This window comes from Gymnoscopelus braueri, assembly GCF_963280865.1.
Source record: "Gymnoscopelus braueri genome assembly, chromosome: 8".
NCBI classification, from domain to species: Eukaryota; Metazoa; Chordata; class Actinopteri; order Myctophiformes; family Myctophidae; genus Gymnoscopelus; species Gymnoscopelus braueri.
This window is the reverse complement of record NC_137609.1, coordinates 29,093,372-29,114,961: the sequence shown is the minus strand read 5'-3', so window position 1 is coordinate 29,114,961 and position 21,590 is coordinate 29,093,372. Positions and strand designations below refer to the sequence as shown.

At 41.7% G+C, this 21,590-nt stretch overlaps 2 protein-coding genes across 2 annotated transcripts in view; both read right to left on the bottom strand.

Annotated features, from left to right (window-relative positions):
- The window catches only part of slc23a1 (solute carrier family 23 member 1), a gene marked incomplete at both ends in the record, with an annotated part of 15,646 nt that extends 4,388 nt beyond the window's left edge, over positions 1–11,258 (bottom strand). Inside the window, 12 exons of the mRNA XM_080436023.1 lie at positions 495–638; positions 1,518–1,647; positions 2,325–2,430; positions 2,819–2,966; positions 3,386–3,542; positions 4,029–4,149; positions 4,636–4,817; positions 5,612–5,679; positions 6,442–6,530; positions 7,020–7,177; positions 10,259–10,432; positions 11,247–11,258. Coding sequence (XP_080292149.1) covers positions 495–638; positions 1,518–1,647; positions 2,325–2,430; positions 2,819–2,966; positions 3,386–3,542; positions 4,029–4,149; positions 4,636–4,817; positions 5,612–5,679; positions 6,442–6,530; positions 7,020–7,177; positions 10,259–10,432; positions 11,247–11,258 — 1,489 coding nt within the window. The remainder of the gene's footprint in view (positions 1–494; positions 639–1,517; positions 1,648–2,324; positions 2,431–2,818; positions 2,967–3,385; positions 3,543–4,028; positions 4,150–4,635; positions 4,818–5,611; positions 5,680–6,441; positions 6,531–7,019; positions 7,178–10,258; positions 10,433–11,246) is intronic.
- A 4,366-nt stretch (positions 11,259–15,624) lies between these two features.
- pfdn1 (prefoldin subunit 1) lies at positions 15,625–20,464 on the bottom strand. Its single transcript, XM_080435214.1, has 4 exons — positions 20,411–20,464; positions 18,777–18,943; positions 17,383–17,467; positions 15,625–16,242 (listed from the first exon to the last, which is right to left on the bottom strand). The coding sequence occupies exons 1-4, from the start codon at positions 20,441–20,443 to the stop codon at positions 16,159–16,161; spliced, it is 369 nt and encodes a 122-aa protein (XP_080291340.1). The 5' UTR covers positions 20,444–20,464; the 3' UTR covers positions 15,625–16,158.
- Positions 20,465–21,590: the final 1,126 nt, after the last annotated feature.

The following is a 21,590-nucleotide window of genomic DNA, read 5'->3' as shown; positions in this document are numbered from 1 at the left end:
AATGTATCAAATATTATTAGTTTTTTGCAAACAGATAAGTTGTTTTTGTCTGCTGGGCAAAGTTATTTCAAGATGTTAGCTTCGGTTCAGATAACTTGCGAAGAGCATTTGCCATAATTCTTATTTTACTGTCAATATATGGTCTGAAGTAATTGCCTAGATTAATTAGGTGGAACATGTGTATATATTGATTTTTTTGAATAATCTTTAGCTGCAATCCTTTAATTGCATTTCCTGGCATGAATACAGAACTTGTTTGACATCACTGACAAGCTGCAACAATCTGTCAGCGTGTTCTATTGCATGTGGTAACATTTGGTAGCACTGACGAAGGAAAACATGGAGCACGCCATGACTTTCTTTAAATAACAGATAAAGATACATTTAGGGTGACACCTTACACACAGACTTCCCTCAAGCTGAATACAGACAGATGGGGAGAGTTCACACACAGATTGTAACACGCAGATTGTGTGTGAGCTTGTATGTCATACCTGTGTTGATGCTCCCGGGATTTTTCTCCAAGTGGTTCGGAAGCATGAGGCCAAAGAACATGGAGAAACCAAGAACAAACAGGTTCCTGGATGAATTCAGATCTACAGTCTGGAGGTTGGACAGCCCGACTGCTGTGATCATACCTACAGATCACAGACACACTTTATGAATTTATATAAGATTAAATTACATTGCATTACATTATATTACAATATAACAGTGACTTTTTCTCAGAACAACAAAGAATGGGCCAGTGCTCCATAGATGAACTATCACTTAATTTTAAGTTATCTTACAGCCTTGATTGATTTTATAAGATGACTGAAAGCTCTTTTGCTAAAGGGTTAAATATGTTTAAGGTCAAGCTCTTGGCTCTATCAGTGCTAAAACTGGTCAGTGTAACCAGAAGTATTTACAATATTATGGCTACTGGCAGGCCTTTTCTGTTCTGCTTACCAGCCTAATGTGGCCTCAAGAGGGAGCTATACGCTCTCCTAATCCACCATCTGACAAATGTTAGGTTAAAATGGAGCATTTCAACTTGAATTTACTGTACACCAACTACATCAAATGTAACACAGTTAACATCAGCACAGTTCGTAAGACTAGACAGCATGCTTTCCTTTATGAATGTTTCGATCATCTTTGTGGAGGAGCTGATGCTTCTTCTGTGTCACCGTCAACAGATCAGAAATGTTATGGGACGTGGTGGAAAGCTGATTTCCAACGCTAACAACCAAAATCTGAACAGCCAGTGAACATGGAGTTGTTGCTGACCTCTGCTAGCGGATATATTTTTAAGTAAATAGAGAACAGTGGCAACTTTGCAAACAAAATGCAATGTTGGCCGATTTATTGTGTTAAAAAGAATCAATGCACGACAACAGGTGTCTAGTCAGACCTAGTCCACTCCAGTCTAAGTAGTTTCACTCAGGCCAGATGTGACTACTTAAATAAAATAAACACACCACCTACAGCACAAATTATATTATAATATTTCTTTCCCCTAAATATCAACTCACCAAATAAAGTGCAGAACATCCCACCAAGGATGGGGTCTGGAATAGAAGCGAACAGAGCAGTGAACTTCCCTACAGTTCCCAACAGAAGCATGATAGCTGCTCCATACTGAACCACCCTCCTGCTGCCAACCTGGAGGAGAGAACAATAAAGGACAGTACAATACAGTAAATGTTACATGCACAGGAGAAGATTTAAAGGTAGTTGATTTTGAACTCCAAAAACATAATCAACTGGTTACCAGACAACATCACAACAAGTTGTCAAGTTGATACTCGTTGGGGACTGTAATTGCAGCTAAGGAGGACGTTACTTAATAAAGGTACAGTCCACCAGAACAGTTCAGTTCGGAAGGGCTCCCCGAACCGAGCAAACGTTGTCTGTTCTGATGTAGTATGCATTGGTCTTTTGGCTGCATATTATAGACAACAATCAGAACTTTTACATAAATGTGTATTAGGAAGTAGCAGGGATGTTGTAGCTGCATAATGGCTACAGATAGCAGGATAGAGTGAGCTGGGTTTGACATTACCACCACAGTGTCTCTGTTGGGTTGAAACAAAACTGGATAAAAACTGTGACTTTTCAGGATTCAAATTCAAAAAGCAAAAAGTAGCAAAACCGCGTTTCGAGCTTGTGGATCTGCTACTTACTGAAAGATGCTTTTGTTTGACGCTGTAGTATGATCAAGCAAGGCGTTCATTTGCGACAAACGTTTAAATAGGGAGATAAGAGGTTTCTGCCCGACAGCGACGATATACAAACACAGGAACACTTTGACTGTACAGGGGAGGTGTGGCCTCAGTTACCTTGGTGATGCCCAGCACACCTATATTTGGGCTAGAGGAAGTGGATCCGTTTCCTGTTCCCAAAAGGCCTGCGATGATACAGCACACACCTTCAGTGAAGATCCCCCTGGTAACAGCACACAACAAGCAACAATAATCAACAATGAGATGACACAGCGGCAACAGCAGTCCACAAAATAACAATAACAAACACAAATAATACTGTGTGTATGTGTGTGTGTGTGTGTGTGTGTGTGTGTGTGTGTGTGTGTGTGTGTGTGTGTGCGTGCGTGCGTGCGTGATTGAGTGCGTGATTGAGTGTGTACTTGTATCACTACACTTAAGGCCAGATAAGCACAACTTAGGTGTTTTATGGTTGATTTACAAGCTCACAACATGCCATTTTTGGCTATTTTGGATACCGACCTAAAATATTGATGTCCTCACAAGTATGGTATTACAAACGTGTATGTGCATGCGTGTGCGCGCATGTGTGTATGCCAGTAGTATCTGACCTGTTGATGGCATGGACGGGAGGGGGTTTGGCTCCAGAGAGACGAGCACAGGCATAGTAATCACCGATAGACTCCACGATACCCGCCAGAGTGGCACTGAACATCCCCAGCACCCCAGCTACCGTTATCGTTGGCAACCCCCACTGACCTGTCGGCAGTAGGTAGGAAGTGGGAGGGCATGAGTGGGAGAAGCTTATTTTACCCATTTCTGCAATGACTTGATATTTTTCCGGTTCATGTGATATTGACATGTTTTCTGATATTGGGCTACAATAAAATTTGACTTGACTTGACCTCACCGGTCACTGGCACAGCATCTATTTCACTAGGGAAAAAAATTGAGTTGAGCCGCAAGTGATAGAACATTATTGTAATGAGACTGCCTGATGGTCTGCCTGTTTATATGTACAGTATCTCACCAGCGAGTGCTCAAACCCCAGGCCCCATATTAAAGTCGATGCCCCCATAGTTGAGTGATTGGTTGGTGATTGGGCAACATGTAATCAAAGCAGTTGTTGATTGGATAATATTTAATCAAAATGATTGCCAATGGGGAAACTTCCTCACAAGGGTATGGGACCCGGAACCAGGGTGACATCTTCATGATGTCACCACGGGCGTCTGTCCGAGCCTTGTGTCCATAGCTATTGGGATCACTAGGCAACATGTCGGTCAGTGTGAGGACATAGCAGACCAACCACACCACCGTGATGGCTAGAATGATCTGAATAGAGAGAAATAATATAAGGAGGGGGGAAGAGTGGGAGAGAGAAGAAAAGAGAGACAGAAAAAGACAGAAAGGGGAATTTAGGTATCAAATTAGGTGACGATTACAATGCATATTATAGCTAGTTACTGTTGTACGGTATAACAACTTGTGTTGTGTGTATGTGTGTGTGAGTGAGTGAGTGAGTGAGTGAGTGAGTGAGTGAGTGAGTGAGTGAGTGAGTGAGTGAGTGAGTGAGTGAGTGAGTGAGTGAGTGAGTGAGAGAGAGAGAGAGAGAGAGAGAGAGAGAGAGAGAGAGAGTGAGTGTGTGTGTGTGTGTGTGTGTGTGTGTGTGTGTGTGTGTGTGTGTGTGTGTGTGTGTGTGTGTGTGTGTGTGTGTGTGTGTGTGTGTGTGTGTGTGTGTGTGTGTGTGTGTGTGTGTGTGTGTGTGTGTGTGTGTGTGTGTGTGTGTGTGTCTGTGTCTGTGCTTGCGTGTGTTCCTACAGGAAACATCTTGAAGACATGAACTCTGCTGGTGAAGAATCCCCTTTTCCTGTTGTAGCTGGGAAAAGGAAGTGACCACTCCCTCAGGTACTGGGAAAACAGCACAATCAGGAAAATACACCTGTACACGCATGAGCAAACACACACACGCACACACACACACACACACACACACACACACACACACACACACACACACACACACACACACACACACACACACACACACACACACACTCACAGTTAGATAAAGACATATATGTGTCTTGACTTTTATGTTTTTATGTCTTGTTATCTGTCAGTCAGTCTGTCTGTCTATACTCTAGTACATACATCCAATGACAGATAGACTCAAGCAGAGAGAGACATAGACAGGCAGACAGAATGGCAGACAGTCATGCCTGCTGAGGCAGACAGAGATTGACAGACAGACATCATCACACAAAGACAGACAGACAGACAGACAGACAGACAGACAGACAGACAGACAGACAGACAGACAGACAGACAGACAGACAGACAGACAGACAGACAGACAGACAGACAGACAGACAGACAGACAGACAGACAGACAGACAGACAGACAGACAGACAGACACTCACTTACAGTGCTGATAGTCCCCAGTGAGATCCAGCTCTGTCTCCGGCTGTATTGAAGACAGATAGGCCAATAAGTGAGACTGTTGGGGTGATCGTCAGAGGGCCGATATAGTCCAACAGCAGTCCTGGTAGACCCAGCAAACCAATAAAAACTTCCACCACACTGGACACGATTATCGCCCCCTGGATCTGGGGAGGGTAACAGCAATATTACAAACTTCACAGTATGACTGTAGGTCAGTCTATCAGACTTTCTGTCTGTCTGATAGCCTGTCTGCAGAAGTCTGCCTGTCCATCTCTGTCCGTCCGTCCGTCCGTCCGTCCGTCCGTCCGTCCGTCCGTCTGTCTATTTACAATTTCTACATTTGCAATTACAGCTATTCATCTGCCACTAGATATACATCTACTACTACTGATACTACAAGTGTTATTACTACAACTACTACTTCTTGTACTACTAATTCTACTGCTGCTGATGTATTACTATTACTGATATCACTACTGGTGCTGGTATTGATGCTGTTTTAGTGCCTACCATTGTTTACTGTTGCTGTGTTTTTTGTTGGTTTTCTTTTGCTTTTTACACCAATTGATTCCTCCCTACACACATGTGTGTGCTGTGACCGCTGTTGTATCCTACTGACTGACCGGCCAGTGAGGAGCCCCCACAGGGCGGACATATAGAGCCTTCATCCTACTCCTTCCACCCATCACTCCCTGCTGACAGGTGCCACCCCAGCCCGTACGAATATGTGCAGTGATAACACCCTCCCGCCCGGCTCCCCTCCCCCAAACACGGGCCAATTGTGTTCGTATATAGACGTACGACAAAGCCGGATGCACCACGGTGGATTCGAACCCACAACCTCCACAGTGGTGGGCAAGCACTTATACCACTGTGCCACCCGAGCGCCCGCAGATAATAATACTTAAGACAATACAGACTTTCCCTCTCTCTTCTGTTGCTACAGTGGTCTCTCTACCTCTCTCATGCGGGGATGCCAGATGTGGGATGTGTTCAGAGGAAGACTCCAGTTCCCATAAATCTCTTCTGCAGAGGAAATACAGGACAGACAATCAATGGCACTAATGGTATCAATTGGCACACTTTAAGAACAGAAACCAAAAGTCTGGCTGAGGAACATGGGGACTCCCTGAAAACGAGGTGTTTCACCTGGAGGGGTGTGTTTTTTAGGACATAAATGCAATGCATTCTTCTTATGAACCATATGGACCAAGTCCACTCAATAAGAAATGTTGGCAAAATGTCACATAGTACTTGACATTAATATGTTGATTCAACAAAATAATGTCCATATCTAGCAATGTTGACTTGATAATTACTTTTAGTTCAGAAATATTAACATGTAATGTATCCGTACATACAATGTCAACCTAGAAAAGGAGCACAAATCTGAGAGTATCATTGTAAATCAATGATCACAAAAAGGGTGTCTCACAGCAAAAAAGCAACAAATAACCCATTTATTTTACTAAATTGAATAAAACTAAAAGAACAGTGTGAGTCCCAAAGGCAAACACATACAGACAGTGAGTCAGGGAGAGGGAGGCAGACAGACAGACAGACAGACAGACAGACAGACAGACAGACAGACAGACAGACAGACAGACAGACAGACAGACAGACAGACAGACAGACAGACAGACAGACAGACAGACAGACAGACAGACAGACAGACAGACAGACAGACAGACAGACAGACTGACAGGCTGACAGACTGACAGAAGGAGACACAGAGGTTAGACACATGCCATGTAGACACACGCAGACAGGACGCAGCCATCCTAGTACCTTCAGGGGGACATTTCCAGCGGTCCAGACCCAGAATGGCCTGTGCTGGTATCAGGAAGGCCAATGCACTGGCCTGGAACAGAGGGAGTCTTCATACACACACGCACGCACGCACGCACGTACGTACGCACGCACGCACGCACGCACGCACGCACGCACGCACACACACACACACACACACACACACACACACTTTTCATTTGTACGTTAATCCAAAACATTACCATATTCATTTTTGACATACAGTGTATTGAGTCAATGGGATTAGAACACCAAACACTTGCAATATTGACACACTACTAATTTAGTAGTACCAATGTACTTACACAAAGCGCTGACACCAGAGTTATTAATAGTCATTCGTTTTTCAATTAGGTGTTTTATTTCAGTTCAGTATAGATAGTTATATGGGTTCTCAACTAGTTTTTGTTTCGTTTTCGTTTAGTTTTAGTCTTAGTTTTTGTTTTTCAGGTATAATGGGGAAACTTTATTTACATAAATTGAGATTACCAGATATGATGGTGGAAAAAATTAAATGAAGAGCTGCACACACACACACACATACATATTCTCTATACCTCACGCCAAAGGTGGTCTGGATGAGGGTGGTGATGCCAACGCAGGTAAAGATGGTTCCTACCAGCTGGCTGACAGTGTTCTGGTCCTCACCCACACACATGGCCTGGGCCAGGAGGAATGGAACTGCTATCGTGCCGCTGAAACATGTCAGGTAGTGCTGAGAAGGAAGCCAAGTTCAACTTTATTTGTGACTGTAGTGCGAGACATAGTTAAAATCCTTTTTCTGCCATGAACTTTATTTTTTGTTGCTTCAGGGTTCTGTAAGAATGTAGTAAATCAGTGCTTCCTATGTGAGTACTATAGATGTCTTCACAAGAATAGAAAGATGAGGTCACAAAAGAGCAAAATGCTGGTCCTCACTTTGAGGCATGAAACCTTTTGCTTATTTAGTTTGTTTTCCAGTTCAGAGGTAAAAAACCACAGCAAGGCAAAAACATGGCATAAGATTGACATGGTGATGTAAAAACATGGCATAAGATTGACATGGTGATGTAAAAACATGGCATAAGATTGACATGGTGATGTAAGCAAGCAGCTGCAGCTAATTAAATTAATAATGGGTGTGTTAGAATTAGGTTGACTACTGTCTATTCTTGCGCATTGGCACACCCTAGACACACACGGCCGGAAGAGGTGATTACTTTGCCAATGTGAAAAGGAATAATGCTTTAACTGTTGAATTCATATGGATTGCTCCTGTGACATACTGTACAGTAGAAGTGAGTGTTGTAGTGACTACTACTGTAGGCCTACAGTGTGTGGTATATGTTTGTATTTTTTGTTTTTTTTAAGTTAATATGTGTAACTGAAGTTATATATCAGATTTAGCTTTCTGTCTCTAAGCCAAATGAAGCGTAGTATACCTGTGAGATGTGAGTGGGATTGAAATAATATCTATAAGACTATGGTATCCCCGCTGCGTGGGGAAGAAGGTGTTAGGACGTGTGGAGCCCCGAGGGGAGACAGTGGCCAATGATAACGCAGGAAAAAAAGGTCAATTTGACCAAAAGTCCATCTGTGTGGTAGGTGGACTTTATGCCGTCACACAAGTGTCATGGTCTTCATCAGGGAGTGATCGGGTTCAGTTCTCGCGCTTTATATAATAATCAGCATAACTTTTTATCCTCTCCTCCACATTTTTGAGTGCTCCTGTTCTTTTTAGACATACTGTACGTACAACCCAGTAAACAGATCATGTCATGCCCCAGAGAAGTGTGCATAGCTAAATATCCCAAGGCACAACACACACACATGACGTCGTAGACACCGATCCCGTGGGTGCTCCTCGTCATAAACACACACCTGCCAAAGTTTGCTGGATTGGTTCGTTTTGAACAAAATGTCTCAAATCCTGAACGCAGCATGCGATTTCCATAAAATTTTCCGCATAGATTCCCACTTTGCCAAGGAAGAAATGCCCTCCTTTTCACATTGGCCTGTTATAGCGCTACCGCGAGGCCATAATAACCTACCTGACCTGGCGGAGACTTGTGCTCCGAGGAGCACTTTTTCTAGTTTGATTTTGTGTTATGATTTTATTTGTATTTCATTTTGTAGGTCTATAACACTCTTATTTGCTCATTTCCAAATTAAAATAAAAGTTAAAGGGGATATTTATAATTGTTATATGTCTCATGTGTATGTCATTTGTTATAAATAAAACAAATCATTATTGAAAAAAAAATACAATGAAAGTGATTGTGAAGAACACAATTATTGAGTAACTGAGTTATTGAAAAATGACATTGACTTTGATATTTCAATGACAAGATGCTCCTTAATGGTCAAAACAATATCAGAAAGGAATTATAAATGTCAGAATTAGTTGAATTAGTCTTAATTGCACCTGTTTTTAGTCCTAACAATGGCCAAGTTATGGTCAAGGACCTTTCAAGGTCAACATCACCCAAAGTGGTCATAACAATATCAGAAATGAATCCCCCACCCCACAATTAGTCAAAATGGAGGTATTGCATGTGTATATACACTCAGAAACAAAGAAGTTGGATTTTCGGGTTGTTTGGGGTTTCTAGGGGAGGCGACCGCCTGTCCTGCCTCTATAGTGGGTACGCCACTGGTCGGCGCTCGTAAAGACAGTGATGTCACTGAAATGCGACAACTTGTCTGTCTGCCGTCTACCCTCTGCTGTGTTAACATTATGGGTAACTCGTTAAAGTGGCAAATTAAATGTGAAACACATCAACTATTAAGAAAACAAGAAGATATGTTGACAAAGACACTCCATACATTTGGAAACATATTTTTATTTAAATCAATATCCTCTCATATCCTCATAGGGAATGCATTGGCAGCTGCAGTTCATAGTTCTAAAGGACCTCGAGTAGCGGCGCTGTCTCAAAAGTGGCGTGAATTTGTAGGCCTTCCGCTTCCGGCCGTGTGTCTCTATGCTCTTAGTCTCGCGTAGCCAGACAACTATTCCACAATCTCCGAATGCTATATAGAGTCTGGAACTACAACTCCCGAAATCCGATTGAGGAAACTGGCACTTCCGTTCACGAAAATATATTTTAAAATATCTTTACATTTTCTTTTTTAATCTCCATTTCTGCTAAGCAGCAAGCTAAATACACTTAAATGATTTTGATTTATAGTCGGATAAATGTGCGCGACTGTAAAGACGAAACGGAAGTGGGGAGGAAGCTTCACATCCGGTTTATATTCTAATCATGATCAGAGCTTCCGAGTCCCAGACTGTATGACCGGAAACATTTGAAAATTGTGGGAGGCAACAACAGTCTGGCCACGCGACACTACTATGCTCTGGGCACACCTATCCACAAGTTTCCTAGGCTGTGTGGGCATCACTTCCTGTCGATTTGATCCAATGAAATCCAATGAAATCCAATGACATCCAATGAAATCGACAGGAAGTGATGCCCACACAGCCTAGGAAACGTGTGGATACATCTATCACCGACTATTCATTTGATTAGTTGCATTCTAGTTTTGATCATGAACCTGAAAACAGTACAGGGGCTGTTTCTGAGATAGGATCTACAGGGTTATGGGTTAAAGGTTAGAAAATAAATCAAAGGTATTTGGATATTGTGTGTGTGTGTGTGTGTGTGTGTGTGTGTGTGTGTGTGTGTGTGTGTGTGTGTGTGTGTGTGTGTGTGTGTGTGTGTGTGTGTGTGTGTGTGTGTGTGTGTGTGTGTGTGTGTGTGTGTGTGTGTGTGTGTGTGCGTGCGTGTGTGTGTGTGTGTGTGTGTGTGTGTACCTGTAGACCCAGCAGTATACACAAATACCAGGGTGGAACATCCTCTATTGTGTAGATCATGTCAAAACCTGCCCTCTGTGGACCGATTGGCTGCTTCACCCCAATCTCCTCACCCACTGGCTGTTTGGCTTTGTTTGGCCAATTCTCCTGCCCCGCTTCCAAGGCATCACGATTCTGATTAAAAGGTAAAATAAGCACTTGTTACTTAGTTTCTGGAAGATCTTCAGCACGTGCGAGCGCACGCACGCACGCACGCACGCACGCACGCACGCACGCACGCACGCACGCACGCACGCACGCACACACACACACACACACACACACACACACACACACACACACACACTCAGCAGTAAGATGCAGAGTTTAAAGATAAATGATCTACTTGGATCTACATAAAAACTGGGTTGTCAGGTTACAGGGTAATCGGGTTACAATGTCACCGCGACCGTGTCCGTCACAACGGCGTTCCTTACGTATGCTGGGGTTATCTTTGTGTCAGGTTTTATTAGGCTCACTTGTACAGTAAAATCCTCAGGGTTAATTGAACTCAATGGCATGTCCATTAGAGTAAATGTTTACCCTCTCAGAGTGAAAATAGCAGGATGTATTTTCATACATACATACATACGTAAGTACGTACGTACGTACGTATGTATGTATGTATGAAAATACATACACACACACACACACACACACACACACACACACACACACACACACACACACACACACACACACACACACACACACACACACACACACACACACGTATACATACATGCTGCTGGACCTCATGGCACAGCCATTCTAACCAGAGAAGGTTGCTGTTTTATTCTGCTCTTTGCTTTGGTCATTAGGCCCAGATAAACTCTAGTGCCAGTCAGTATGACTCAGACATAACCATAAACAAACCTGATGAACCCATATATAGGCAAAACCACGGCCACGTCACTATGACTCGTCTCAGACATAACCATAAACAAACCCGATACGCCATTACGCCCATAAAGGCAGGACCACGGCCACGTCACTATGACTCAGGCATAACCAAAAACAAACTTGATACACCCATATATAGGCATATATGGAGATCCGAGTGTGGTGCCCGCCGTTGAGTCGTTCGGAAATGCGGTTGTCCAGAACTACTGATCCGACTGATATGTCCATATACACTACAGTATGCATATATGGATATGGGCACAAATTGGACATGGAGCAGATACAGAGATCTCCATATATGGGCAATGGGCATAAAAGGGACACAGGTAGACGGGTACAACGGGTACTCTGACAAAGCCCCCGACACTATGACTCAGACAAATCTGTCGGATTGGTGGCGCGAGGTAGGTGTGAGGGCCGCATACTGGCCCGAACCTCTAGTATACAAATATAAATATATATATTGTCGCTGTCGGGCAGAAACCAGCTATTTTTATTGTGTTATTGAACACCCTTTATGTCTGTGTGGGGGTTTTACAAATATTGAACCAATAAAAAGTATTGAAAAAGCTATTCTGACTAAACCTCCTAACTCTATTGGATCCTAAAACTGTCGGACAAACCACCTAACTCCAACTTGTGGAGTTGTCCCCCATTGAGCTCAAACTCCACTTGAGCTGTATTTGGGTAAAGTGATGATAATATAAGGACACATTCAAGTATCTGACAATGTATTAAGTCACCATACCAACTTTGATGAGGCAAAGGTTTTTTTCATTTCCTGAAAAGTTTATATTTTGGACATAGTTGGTTTCTGACAGCACACACACACACACACACACACACACACACACACACACACACACACACACACACACACACACACACACACACACACACACACACACACACACACATGTTTATTTGTTTAATTTAATTTTATCACATGGGTTCCTAGATTGGAGATCCTGTAACCAAACGTTCACAGCTTGTGTCCAATATGTTTAATATTCAATACCTGTGTAACATAACCCATGGAATATTATTGTTATAGTTCTAACACCTCTGAGCAATATTATAAGATAGGATAGGATATGGGGCCATTATAAAAAATACAAAACAATGTTGTAACCCCAGCAGAGTGACTTTCAGCTTGATCTCAGAGCAGGTAAATGAGTACTACTGACAGCTCCACTAAGACAGACTTGATGTTATGGTAAGTGCCATGTTCAAGCACACATCAACAGGTGTTAAAGGGATGAGAGCTTTTCAAACTAGTGACCTTGAAGAGTCCTTGTCTATAGGATAATTATATGTGACCTCTGTACAATAGGACCTTCTAAGCTAAACAAGCAGTGGAAAACTATCTACCACATTCCTCCATGATAAAAATGTGATACTAAGACTAGATCTGGGTCACGTAGGCTACAGTACTGTACAAGAATTGCAACATCACTGTTACATCTCTCAGTTCTCTGTTTTTTTTCTTATGTACTTGAAGTTTTGCTTATGTGTCGTGCTGTGTTTTACTGTTATAGCGGTTTTCTGTTCTCTTGTTTTCGTTACAATTCCATTGTGAAGTAAATACCTCACCAGGTATCTGAGGTGGATAAATTGTCATCACTTCTACAAACTTATACTGGATTGTTTGTAATGCAGAGGTGCTGATAATGGATTTCAGGTTCTAAATAAATATCATAAGAGTTGGTACATACCTTGTGTTTGGTGTCCATCTGTTTCAGCTGGTCAACCGGTGACTGGCGGAAATGGTAGAGACAACGGCACTGGTGTGTGTGTGTGTGTGTGTGTGTGTGTGTGTGTGTGTGTGTGTGTGTGTGTGTGTGTGTGTGTGTGTGTGTGTGTGTGTGTGTGTGTGTGTGTGCACATGCGTGCGTGGGTATGAGAGAGAAGGAAAGTTCTGGCCTTTGGCAATCCAGTGTGCAAATGATTTTCCTGGAGTCGTCACGTTTGAGCTTGAGACCACTCCTCTCCTATTGGTGTTCATGCATGTGCTTCTCAAAGTGTGTCAAGTGTCACCGCCAGGAGCGGCTGTAGCTTTATGGAGAAAGTCAGTTGTGTAGTTAATCATCTGCTTCTCAGAGTAATGGACTTTCACCTGGGGAGAGAAGGGGGGGGTCCAGTAAGATTAATAATTTCTGCTTTTAGGTACATGAGCTACTGTGTGATAGATATTAGGGGTTCTATTCAAAGTCCCTTCCTCTTCCTTATGACACACCTTCAGTTTGCACCTGACCTGACCATGCTCTTGCCCAGGGACAACCTGTGGGCCGGGGCCCACTGGTGGGCCGTCCGTGAGGATATTACAAGTGGGCCCTAGCGTCCCTATTCTGGGTGTGTTGTAAAGGAGGATATTCGGCGAAAATAGGCGAACAAGTACAGACCCCTGGGTAAGTGGATAAAGACAAAGGACAAGAATGGAAGAGGAGTGGGATGTGGAAAAAAGTACTTTGTTGTGGTTATCATTATCCAAAATCGCATTTAGTTTTGTAGAATGAATTTCAAAACTGATCCAGTACCTTCTTGTGATAGACAGCATTCATGTCTATTTACTCTGATCACTCATCTTGTACATTGTAAGTCGCACTGGATAAGAGCGCCTGCTAAATGCCTACATTTGCCATTGATTTCTGTCCACTGTGAGACTGGCAGCCAATTATTATGTCCGGGAGGTAACATTCATGTTTAACACTGTACTGTACTGTACTGTAGATGTTTGAGGCATTGGTAGAAAAGAGGTTTGAGAAGCAGGCCAGTGACCAGAGAGTTGCTGGTTAGAATCCAAGAAGAAACATTGGATGGTACTGAGTAAAGAGAATGAGAGAATCACCCTTGTTAACTTATTAATAATAAATAAACATATTAATCTTATTAACATAACTCTCCGGACAAACCACACAATGCCCAGCCTCTGAATACAATATATGAATACCAGGGTCGTAGTACAAGAGGCCTTTGTTCAGTTCACAAACCAGGACATCGCTGAGAAGGCCCTAAAGAAGCATAAGAAATGGATTGGAGGGGACCAGGCAATGACAGTGTGGAAATAATAGAATGAATTTCATGTTTCATGCAGATTAGATGCACAATGCTGAACTTGTAGCCCATGTATAATTGTAAATTGTACAATATTTCTTTCACAGCAACATGTCTTCCCACTGGTGCAGTTTATCTACTGTATTTGCAATGTTGGCGCCAATGCAGACTTCTAAAAAACAGCTTTAAACAGTACACCAGATTTAAAAACAACAGCACATGCAGGCATTAAAAATAAAACACAGCTTTGTGTTTAACAGCTAATATTTTGATGAAGAACAGTCCATTTTGAGCTTTATGTTTAACAGCTAATACTGTACATTAACTTACGGCGGTAACAAACCATCCAACATGTACATTAGTGGTTACCATGCTTTCCACATGAGTCCTAGGCATCATTAAGAGCCTAATAAGGAAAAAAGATGTTAGTTCAAACAAAATTATCTTCAAGACTGGCTACTTTATCTGTTGAAGAGCGAGTCAGTTTGTGTTTATAGGGCATGTGATCAGTGAAGATAGCCTGATGACCTCTGCTTGCAGTATTGATACTGATAGTATTTAAGATGGGGCCATCACATGAGTGACATACAGTAGGAAGCAAGTGTCACAAGTGTGTGTGTGTGTGTGTGTGTGTGGTGTTATTCAATTTCCTATGTTATAACACAGCTCTTGTAACACCACCACCTTTGGTTATCCAACAGATGCAATGCCCTTGCCTACCATCACTGCAGTGAGGGGTAGGTCAAAGAATCGGATGGGTAATCAAATGTGATACTACTACTAATTGGAGTGAATTCGTTGCAATGCCAGGATCTGTACATTACTTGGGATGCCAGAAAATTGAGAAAAATAGGTAGCTGGCAAGGGTTTTACCAACTTTTTTTCATTCAGCTGAGTTACAGATTAACGTTAGGTACCGCACTCCACAATGAAAAGGCTTAATGCTAGGCAAATAAACGTAAACACTACAGAGCACTGGGCTCATTCTCTTTTAATTGAAGTATTGATTGGCTGTGCACCTAAAAGCCTCTTCATTTTTTAAGTAGTGCGTGCACTGTTTTTATACTTAATGCCAGCTTGTCATTTGGTATGAGCAGGGCCTTAAAGACATAAATGATGTTGCACCCAGAAAGACACCAAAATGGCTTTATAATACAAACATCGATGTACCCAGACAACACAGGATAACTTAGTGAACTAGGGAGAATTATGTTGTGAGTATGTTTCACAAGAACTTGGTTTTAACAAGATTGATTCTCCACTTTTCTACGTCAGGTTCCAACATGCTATTGCTACAGTATACTATACACACACCATTTTGGAGACAAAGTCTTCACTTCAACTGTTCACAGAACGGATGGACAGATAGATGACATGTGGGAATTGCTTTAATGAAAATGACTGAAACAACAAATCAGCTACAATGACAGTGCATTTCAACATACAAATGTAAACCACTAGGGTGTGTGCATGAGTGTGTGCACACCCACAATGTTATTTAAGTATTAAGTCCGCAATAGTGGAATACTGCAGCAAGATAAAATATATAATCAAGGCATAAGTCCTTTCAAAACAAAAACATGTAGTCATCATATTTAGAATTAAACGACTTTTTTTTTCAGTTGATCAAAGGTGAAACTTTGCTAGCATTAAACCGTGCGTGTAAAGGGAACAGCTAAGCATCACTGCCGCAGAGGAAACGTTGCAGTATTCAATGATTCTTCTTTTCTTTGTCCTTTTAGTTTTGGACCAGAACCGAGGAAACTACCTTGCAAAATGAAACAGTTGAGTTTCAAATGCAACCAGGCAACAGAAAACAATGAATGTGCGTCACTGAGCTTTATCTGGACAACAGGATCTTCTCTGTCGCTCTTTTCAACGTGTGTCTGTGTGGGTATGTTGTATCACTGGGCTCTCCTAGACAGCAGCATCTCTCTGATGTTGTCCTCGGCTTCCTTTACACTCCGCTCAAGGTACGTCTTCTTTCCCTGTAGAACAGAAATTAACACACAAAACAGGCAGACATGACTATCCATGACTCAACAGTTTTTTTGAAATTTCACTACTGGATGCTATATTTGTGCTCACTGGACAAGACAAGCTGAACACATTACTAAGCCACAGGGGTAATGTGTTCACGCCAATATTGACGAGAAGAAGAGCCCTCTTTATTGCGGACGTGGCTTTTTTTTTTACACTTTTTTTTAAAGCTTCTGTATGTGCTTTTACATAGCATGCCAGCATTCTGCAATCAGAGGCGTGCAGCCACTGTTTGTAGATATTATACATTCACAACTATACAACATACAGACACAAAATGGACTACCAAAATACAGTAGCAGACCACAGTCATACAAGCTCTGGTACTGGAGCATTTTTGTTCACTGAGGGACATAAGCCTTTGTTATCAAAAGTAACATTCCAAAGTAAAAAAAAAAAGTTTTCACTTTCTTCCTTTCTCTCATTCACTCACTTGTTTCCTCCTTTTGTCTCTCTCACACACACGAGATGACAGCAGGGAGTAGATTTTAAACATTTACAATGATAGCATACGCATTTGATTCACAAAATACTGATTTAAGAGATGTGTGACTGATTTAAAGCTACTGCTGCCATGCCACAGTAAGGTCAATAAGACTGACTCGTGTCTCCACCATTTTCATGAAAAGAAAAAAAAAAGACGGGGTCTACGTTGATGACCTTATGTTGATGATGTCAGTGTTGTCAAATTTGGAGGGATGGCACATCTCAGATTATGAATTAAGACTTATTCGTAAAAGGAGACGTGTCCACACAGCCACTCCAAAAGCACTTTAGTCAGACATCAGGCAAAATAGCTCTGAGCACCTGTGGCCTGGTTGATGAGCAGTGCAACTCCATTCTTTGCACCCAAGGACCTTTTTTTGGGTGGACCTAAAAGAGCCTGGAAAATGTGAGGTACATCACGAGGGGAGCACACGCCAGGCATGCCGTACGACAGGAAAACAATGGTTTTAAAGGGGTTATGTTTCTAGCGATGCTTCTCTGTGCGATCACCCAATTCAATGCAATTCAACCCCATAAGTATTCAGAATCGTTAGCAAAAAGTGGAATGGTACGATCACTGTGTGCGTTTGTGTTTTAAGCACCTCCAGCTCCTTAATCTTCTCGTCTGCTGTCTTCTGTTTCTCTGTCAACTGGTTGTTAATCTCTTCTTTGGACTGGAGAATGAACCTGAGAGGCAGAACAGAGAACACACATTTACACTGTACACAGGGTTACTTTCATAATCCAATAAAGCTACAATCCAGGACTTAATTTAAAAATAAGCCCTGGACCAATCTGTATGATAGAGAATGTTAATACAATATACAGTAAGTAGCACATCTGCAGTGGTTGGAACTGGAAGTGGTCTCCCAACTATGACAATAAAGTTATTTGAAGCAGACGGCACACCAGATTGGACACAAGATGCATCGTCATCTTTAGTTTGTTGTAGTTCGGACATTTCTGCTATTACCAATCTCTGTCGGGAAAAGGAAAACTTATTATTTTCATAATCATTTTATTAAAGTAGAGTGTTTGTTCAGTGACAGGGGTCTCCCCATCTCTTTAACAACAGAAAATACATTTTCAGGTGGTTGGCCAAATTTCTGCCTATTCAGGAGAGAGTACCCAGTTGACAGCTTCAATTTTATAGTGTTCCAGTTCCAATTCTGCCTGCTCTTTTCTTAGTTTCATCACTTCCAAATGCACTTGTTTATCCTGGCTGTATCCTGTGTAAGTTCTCTCTCCTGATTGAATAAAATTGGAATCCCAAACTGAAAATGCATTTTCCGTTTACTAAAGAGCTGGAGAGACAGGTTACTGAACAAACACACTATAGCAATGAGTACTATCAGAATATAGAGCTATTATAACACTTATTTTAACAAAGGAAAATCACTTACCCTACCTTTAATCTCTGCCAACTATTTAGATCATATAAAATTAGGCTAAAATGATATCACTAGGTACAAACTTATGTTAAATACAATAAAGTTATATGAAACCAGTATAAGATGTAAAAACATGAACGAAATTCTAATTCTGTTGTATAGAGGCTATAATTCAGCTACATCCTGGAAAACTACTACACCGCCATTTTACACATTATTATCACAGTAAAGAATACCTCCTCCAGGGTACCCTGATTCTAGTGGGAGCCACAGGATGGGTGATGTGGTTACTTACTAGCCTGGCATGGCCAGACTAATATCACTGCGTAGATATTAGTATATCTAATATCACTGCGTAGATATTAGTATATCTAATATCACTGCGTAGATATTAGTCTGGAATCTCTGTGTGGAACCTGCATTTCCGAGGGGCAAATAAAAAAATTGCCTCTGGTGATAAACCCGCCCCATATTTGCATACTGGGCCGTGATTGATCCCTCACAACTTCGGAGGGAGAGAAATCCAATCTCTATTGAGAGGGGCCAGACCTAATCTTTTTTTTTTTGCAATGGCAGATTCGTCTGGAACCAGGCTAGTTACTTACATGCGTCCAATGCCCTCGTACATGCGTGTGTTGTCGGGCAGAACGGCGATCTCGGCATGTGTCAGCTTGGCGTGTTTCTTCACATGGCTCAGCTGTTCTACCTGCAGGTCGGCCAACTTCACCTTCTGCTGGGTGTCAATCATCTTAGCCTGCAGCTCCGTGAAGGCCTGGCGGTAGGACAAGAAATGGGTCAACTTCAATCATTAATTAATAATAACTAGACCTACTTCATCCCATGGGGGAAATTCCGTTTTCAACTTCATCCAGCTGAGTGCTTCTCAAGTGGGCATTGGGGCAGTGTCTTGCTCAGGGACACCATGGCACATTCCCGGGGCTGGGAATCGAACCTAGGACCTTATGCTTCCCCGGCAGGCTCTCTACCTATTCAACTATGGCCATCCGCTAGGCCCATTAAAAGGCTTTATGACAATAAATACAAGCTTGACACATTAGTTATACTGTGCTGTGCGCTTTTATACTTCACCTAGACTGACTGAGACTATTAAGTAAATTACATTCCCAATATTTACCATAATGATTTGACTTGATTTCATAATGCACATGACGACATAAAATTCACGATGATCACTTGATGTGGGATAGCCTAGCCATGGATCCAAGACGGTCATCTGACATGTCATATAGGCATGTATCAGGGCTATGGGATAGCTCAGATACAGTACACTTGTAGTATGCGTTGTATCTCCCAAAGTTGCCTAATTAAGAAACCATAATAGCTCTAAGTCAGAGGTGTCGAAAACGGACACAAAAAACGCCGATTTCTACTATCAATCTGCAGAATCTCATTCAAAACAGCCCTAAAAACCCATCTTTCTGGAGGCCGAAAGAGGAGCTAGTACCAGTTTCCCTGTAGACAGACGACCCCCCCCCCTCCTCTTTTTGTACATATTTTGTATTTCCTCATGCTTTTTTTTGTATATAATTTTTATTTTTCCATGCTTCCCCCCCCCCCTTTTTTTGTACATATATATTTTTAAATGCTTTTTTTTGTACATAGTGGTATTTTTTATGTTTTATCTGTATTTTCATGTTGATTTTTGAACTGTTTGGTTGCTACTATATATGTCTATGAAATTAACTCAAGGACCCCAACGGAAACAAGTCCGCAAGGACTTTTTTGGCCGGACCTTTTTAGACAAAAGCATTATAAATGTAACTGTGTTGTTTTACATTCTTTTGCCTAATAAAATTTTCAATCAATCAATCAAAGAACCACGGAATATCTCCTATCCACAAATACACGTTTAGACGTAGACATCATTAAATATGAGAAGAATCTCCATTGAAAAGATGGGTTTGAAAATAGCCGATCTACAAGCTCACAACGCCAGGCGTTGTGAGCTTGTAGATCGGCTATTTTCACAATATTTATCTGGGGGTCCCCAGTTGAAATATGATTATTTAGGGGGGTCGCGGCCTGAAAAGGTTGAAAACCACTGGTCTACAGTAGAATAGCGTGTCTTTTGTCGTGCATTTGCTCTTTAAAACGTCACCGTGAATGCAATGCACGGTTTGCAGAGCAAAGTTTTAAACATAATACTTTGTGTGCGACAACAATCATATGAGGAACCGTCGGTTATGAGGATGAATGAATGAAAACGTGTAAAGTTTACCTTCTTCAATTCGAGGTCTACGGGCGCAGACATGTTGGACAACTACAGGGCGTGACACAGCTAAGGCGCATGCGCAAATCTCTATGGGGAAACACGAGGGAAAGTGAACATATCCCCCTCTAGTGGCTCATCTGATGTACTATCACTATCGCAGTGGTGGGGGAAAGTACTCAAAGGTTACTGTTACAATTAAAAGTCCGGTATTAAAAATGTCCTTGAGTAAAAGTACAAAAGTATTGGTATAAAAATGTACTTAAAGTACCAAAAGTCGAAAGTACTCATTATGCAGAATGTCCCATTTCACAAGTTTTCAAATGTATAAAATGTATACACACATCTTTTGAACATAGCAGATCCTCAAGATCATGATGCATTGTGAGCTTGTAGAGCGGCTATTTTCAAATGGCCAAAATGTTTATAGGGTCAGGGCCCTGTGATTGACTGTCTGAGCTGATTGGCTCTCCCAAACAATCAACATTAAAATAAAAATGAATCGACAAATTATTTTCGTTGTCAAATAAGCATGCAGAGCATAGACATTCAGATGCCATATTACTGGTGACAGATTGTACTTATGCCAAGTAAACTTACACGTAGTTCATACATTATGCTAACCTGGTCAGTGTAAGTGCAATTGGCCAGGTCAGAAAAGTCTTCAAATAGGTCAGTCAGGTCTGTTAAGCCTTCTATATTATTTTATCCACAGGGACCAAGGATTTAAAATGTAACACAGACACGGTTGTCCACTGGTCACTGGATGCTTCACAAAATATATCAAAGCACAGAAAAACAGCTGTGTAATGCTTAATTCATGCTTCGGTGCACGAAGGTGGCTCACACCAAAAATAGCCTCTACGCTCACAGGGCTTGCCATTTTTTGTGCTTATTTACAAAGTTTAAATCAGGTTCAACTGTAAGGTTGTTCCCTTTCAAGATTCAAGGACATTAAAAGTCTGTTGCACACAGTTCCCTCACACTCAAGACATTACATACACAGCATTGGTATCAATGTTTATTTAAGACAGCAGAACCAAAGGAACAAGTGGGATTTGTAAAAGTTATGACAATAACTGTTTAAAAGATCTGCTACTCCTTCCACACTCAAAAGAGCTGTGCGCTTCATTACAACAATGTCTTCTATACAACAGACATTCTCTCAGTGTAATACATTTTGTTTCTC

What these genes read in the sequence shown, in the direction of transcription:
- pfdn1 (XM_080435214.1), bottom strand. Translation starts at nt 20,443, where the DNA reads ATGTCTGCGCCCGTAGACCTCGAATTGAAGAAG. An exon ending in TACGAGGGCATTGGACGCAT is followed by an intron (nt 17,468 to 18,776) that starts GTAAGTAACTAG and finishes TCTGCCTCTCAG; the next exon opens with GTTCATTCTCCAGTCCAAAG. An exon ending in AGAAGATTAAGGAGCTGGAG is followed by an intron (nt 16,243 to 17,382) that starts GTGCTTAAAACA and finishes TCTGTTCTACAG; the next exon opens with GGAAAGAAGACGTACCTTGA.